The sequence below is a fragment of the Sinocyclocheilus anshuiensis genome, unplaced genomic scaffold, assembly GCF_001515605.1.
Source record: "Sinocyclocheilus anshuiensis isolate Anshui unplaced genomic scaffold, SAMN03320099.WGS_v1.1 scaffold1079, whole genome shotgun sequence".
In the NCBI taxonomy this organism is placed as follows: domain Eukaryota; kingdom Metazoa; phylum Chordata; class Actinopteri; order Cypriniformes; family Cyprinidae; genus Sinocyclocheilus; species Sinocyclocheilus anshuiensis.
Genome location: NW_015548207.1, coordinates 2,194,698 through 2,199,723, shown reverse-complemented (window position 1 = coordinate 2,199,723; position 5,026 = coordinate 2,194,698). Strand labels below are relative to the sequence as shown.

The 5,026-nt window shown below is 35.4% G+C and overlaps 1 protein-coding gene across 1 annotated transcript; it reads left to right on the top strand.

Annotated features, from left to right (window-relative positions):
• Positions 1-298: 298 nt before the first annotated feature.
• LOC107653575 (ribonuclease P protein subunit p21-like) lies at positions 299-3,487 on the top strand. Its single transcript, XM_016440313.1, has 5 exons — positions 299-483; positions 564-664; positions 741-823; positions 894-1,028; positions 3,088-3,487. Exons 1-5 carry the CDS (start codon positions 427-429, stop codon positions 3,201-3,203), a joined length of 492 nt encoding a protein of 163 aa, XP_016295799.1. The 5' UTR covers positions 299-426; the 3' UTR covers positions 3,204-3,487.
• The last annotated feature ends 1,539 nt before the right edge of the window (positions 3,488-5,026 follow it).

Genomic DNA, 5,026 nt, shown 5'->3' with positions numbered 1-5,026 from the left:
TATAAACACACACACACACACACACACACACACACACACACACACACACACACACACACACACAGGCCTTATGTGTATACAGCACATAGATAATAATAGGCTATATATATACATGTCATGCTATAATTTCTAATATTCAGCTCTAACTATGCATACAGCTACAAACTCCAAGTCCACAAACGCAACTGAATTATGCGTTACATCGTCATGCCGCTCTGAGGCGCAGTTTGCTTATTTCACACAATCGATTGCATTAGAAAGAAGATGTCGTTACATCGCTGTTCCCCAAGATGGCGATATACCGCAAATATAGTGATTTTACCCGCCGCTGAGAAGCAGAAGGAATAAAACAAGCATGCTGTCATGTTATGCAGCACAAGTTCACACTTTGGAGTTTCAAAGACAGAAAAACGTCTATAAAGAAACATGGCCGGGAATATAAAAGATAAAGAAGCATATCAACGCCTGAACTTCCTCTATCAGGTAAGTGAGTTTGTGTGTCAGTTCTGTTTAATTAAATATATACGAACCATCTCATGATGTTTTCTCATGATGGATCCCAGGCTGCTCACTGCGTTTTGGCTCAAAATCCAGAGAATATTGAACTGGCAAGATTTTACTGCTTCACTCAGAAGACCATCTCCAAACGACTGGTACTTAGACAGTGAGTGGCTTCTCCTCATTAATAATGTGGATTTTAAATAAACAAACATCAATGATGTAGCTTCATTTCCTTACAGAGATCCATCAGTAAAGAGAACCATTTGCAAAAAATGCTGCACTTTACTAATACCAGGTGTCACATCAACTGTACGACAAAAAAGTAAGTCTATCTATCTAGAGATCTATATCTATACAGAATTAACAATGTATAATTAATCTTAATATTGAAGGAGGACCGTGGCGACAACGTAAGACTATTGTGCGATGTTTAAGTTGTGGACTGACCAAAAGGTTCCCAAACAACCCAAAACATAAACTGTGGGTGGATCAACCTGAAGCTCAACTAGAAAACCAGACTTCACGAGGTAAAGAGGATCATTGACTGTCTTTGAACAGTTTTTGTCATTAATTTTACTTAAAGTCACCATGAAATCAAAATGGAAACTTCTTATTTTTGAATGTAATACTGTAGTGTTTATTATAAATAATTTATCCGTACACTTCATTATTTTTAAAAAATTCATGTGCCCTCATAATCTTTAATCAAAAACGGTAACCTCCCCTCCCCCTCAAAATGACTCATCTTATCTTCCGGTCACGAGCTATGGCGCAAGGGTGGAGCTATCTGGAACTGCCAGCAGCTGCAGTGACGTCAGTGACGTTTGGGGGGAAAAGCTGAAGCTGATGCTTCACTTTATAGCACTGACACCAGTCATGAGGGAGTACGTTACCCTTAAACATTGAAAAGATATTAGGGATGTTCATTTCGGTTATTTTTCCCAACCGACGCTCGTTAACCGATTATTTTAAATTAGAATTGAATGAACCCTTTAGGCGCCAGGGATTTTTGGGAAAAATGCTGGATTTTGACATCAAGATTTCAAAAGCTTTTGGCTTGAAAGGGCTTAAAGATAGAGATCTACTGTAAATTAGAAAAATGTTGGGCATGACCGAAAGTTTATGTGGGGTGTAAATATCCTCGTCTAATTTGCATATTATGATGTCATCAGAGGCGGCCATCTTGAATTTCATAATATTCGGGAAATAGTAGATATTGAATTGTTGTTTGAACTTATTTGCATGTTGTTGTTTTTTTTTTAAATCTTTTTATCCTCCTTCCAAATGATCAGAAAAGATGAAACCAACAATAAACCAGGAGAAAGTGCTAAATTATTACTATATTACTATACTATATAGTAGTAAAACGCATGTGAACAGTAGCCTACTTTTTGATCAGTAATATTCAGGAAATAATAGATATTGAATGGATGTTTGAACTTATTTGCAAGGTTTTTTTATTTATTTTTTGTCTTTTTATCCTCATTCCAAATGATCAGAAAAGAGGAAACCAACAATAAAACAGGAGAAAGTACTAAATTACCAACAGGCTCATCAAAGTGTTTGATCCAGTGACGATCGTCATTTCCAAAAGGCAAATATTCCCCTTCAGAGTCAGAATCGGCGAATAACATTTGTAACACATCCTCACGGTACAACCTTTTATTAGCCATTTGCCGATTTTCTCTCACAAATCTCACAATTTACTCAGACTCTCTGAACTGAACTGCTTCCGCATCAATGACACGATAGCTCACTTGCTCTGCTATTTGCTCGAACACTTTGAATAGGAACATGACGTCATTTTGGTCTAGAATCGATGTACTACATGTCTGCCATCTAGTGGTAGGGAATACAAATGAGATATTACACCATATTAGGAACTACAGTCTATTTTATTAAGTATGACGTCTTGTCGCAATTTTGCGACTTTGGCGCTTAGAGGGTTAAATTAGAAAGGATAAGTGTCTGTGACCCGTTAAAAACTAACATTTGTTTCCCGGGGATTCATTTTACATGCGCAAAAAGTAGTAAACAACAGAACATGAGGATTCACATGGTCATATCACATCACGCACCTGCAGCGCTTCTGCGAGCGGAGAAAAACATAATAAAGCTAGGCTAACGAATAAACTAGCTAACAGCTAACCAGTGAACTAACTGGTTCACCGCAAATATTCCCATTTGTAGCAGTTAAAGCTTAGATAGCAGGCTAATTGCTAGTGATACTAATCTAGCAAGTTATTATTTTAGTTGTATGTTAAAATTGGAGGTTAATTAGTTATTGTATGTTACACTTGCTGGTTAAATGACAATCTGTATGCTAAGCTAACAGGCTAATCGGCTAATGGGATGCTAAATTAATTGGTTAACCAGTTGGCTTGTGAGATAACTGAAAAAAAAACCCAGAACATGTTTATTTGACTATTTTTTAACATCAATTAAATAATATACATGAAATATAATTTACATATGACAACATATATCATAAGCAATTTTGTACAAATGACACAATTCACCTTTAGCATTGTATCTGGCCTCTAATATTGTAAATACATGCTGTATCTTTTATTCTTCTGTCTACAGATGCTGGTCCTTCATCTAAGTCCGCAACCCAAGAGAAAAAATCTGATATTGGCTCAGCGTCCACAACAGCGAAGACTTCGTCTACAGCTCAAGCAAATCTGACTAAACCTTCATGACACTCATTTTATGAAACTGTACATACATTAATATAACTATAACAAAGTGAACTTTGGGGGTGGTATTTTTATTTTATTTTTTTTGGTTATATTTTTGCAGCCTTTAGATTTGTTTAAAAATGCATTTTTATTTTCCTGACTTGATGTGCAATATTGTTTTTCTTCTGCATTGAGTGGATGTTTTGAATTGCAATAAAGTGATTGTACCGTAAGTGGTTGATTTACATTGCTAATGACTTTTATTCTGTACTTTTATGCATACTTTAATATCATTAAACTCTACACAGCTTCCTGCAACAGAAGCGTTTTCTTTTATCACCCGGAGCATATGGAAACCTGGTGGGAATTCAGTTGCCTGCATAAAAATGGATTGATCTACTGTTGCTAAATTACCTCTTTATCCAAACCATCATGTGGGTATTTCACTTTAGACATGCGCCTCACACTTATTAGTAGTAACTTTAATGCATTTTAGAACAATGTTTCGATTATTAATTTTTTTCCCCCAACTTATAAGGCCTTAATGTTTTTTTTCCCAGTCAGTTGAACTCTGATAGTCTCTTGATCTCAGGGTAACGCGTTACATCCTGTATTGGGTGTAAAGGTTTTGATATTTGTACTTTTGAAGTTTTTGATGAGAGCAAAAGGCTTCTCTTTTGCTCGTTCATGAATTATTAAAATTTCCGTACAGGACCTCTCAGTATCACGCTTCAAATCTTGGATGCGCACCGGATGTTGCATATTCATGATATCCTGCACCCTGGCGATAATTTATAAGTGATATTAAAACCAGTTAAACTCTGCGGACCCGGATACGGGTCCAAAATGACGTTAAAAATGTTTATGCTTCACTTACATAGCCTTCCTTATATGGTATCAGCCCATATATGGGTTCATTTGAAAGCTTGGAGTGTCTTCTTTACAAAGAATACCATTCCTTTTGGTTTTTATATTCATAAAGCAGTAAAATTAAGCTTAGAAATGTATTTCCATTGTATGTGTGCAGGGTAAACATTTGAATTTGAGTATGTTAAATTTAGGCGAAAATACCAAAAAACGCCCCGAGCTTAAGTGGTTTTAAGACATTTACACATGTATGAGTGTAATTCAGTCGGTGCTGATGTTGTTAATTGGATGGGATATGGATCTTGTCGAAACTGTGCAGCCCCGAGGATATGCATCTATGGCCTGTCAATACGGAAAGTAGCACCAAGAGGCTTCGTCAAAGCCAAAGAACCCCTCCCATTTCCTCGAATTAGAGAACGGAATCAATTGCCCTGAAGGCCAGAAAACGATGCATGGGAAGACAGGATTTAATTCAATTTGCATCACATAATGTCAGTAGGAGTGCATTAGAAATTAAAATCGTGTGGCTGAGGAATTGTGCTAAATGATGACGTTTACGGACTCGAGCTGTATGAGGAGCATCAGAGGTGAAAGAAAGGTCGAAAAAGATCTAGATGAAGTGACTCATTTGCACTTTCCAGTACATTCTCATGTCTTCATCATATTTGTCTTAATATACTGGATAAAATATTAAATGCACAATTTTTTTTAACATGAAAATTATATTATGAGAAGTATATTATGAGAAATCGTCATTTGTGTTTATATATTCAGTTCCCTTTTATTCTCATTGCATATAAAACAATATAATTAGTTATATATACACACACACAAACACACATTTTAATAATGTAATTTAAATATGTTTATTATAGAATTATTTTAGAATTATTTTTTATTATTTATTTTCACCAATTTATTTTATTAGAATTATTATTGTTTTAGTTTTTGTATAAAATAATTTAAATGTTCACACA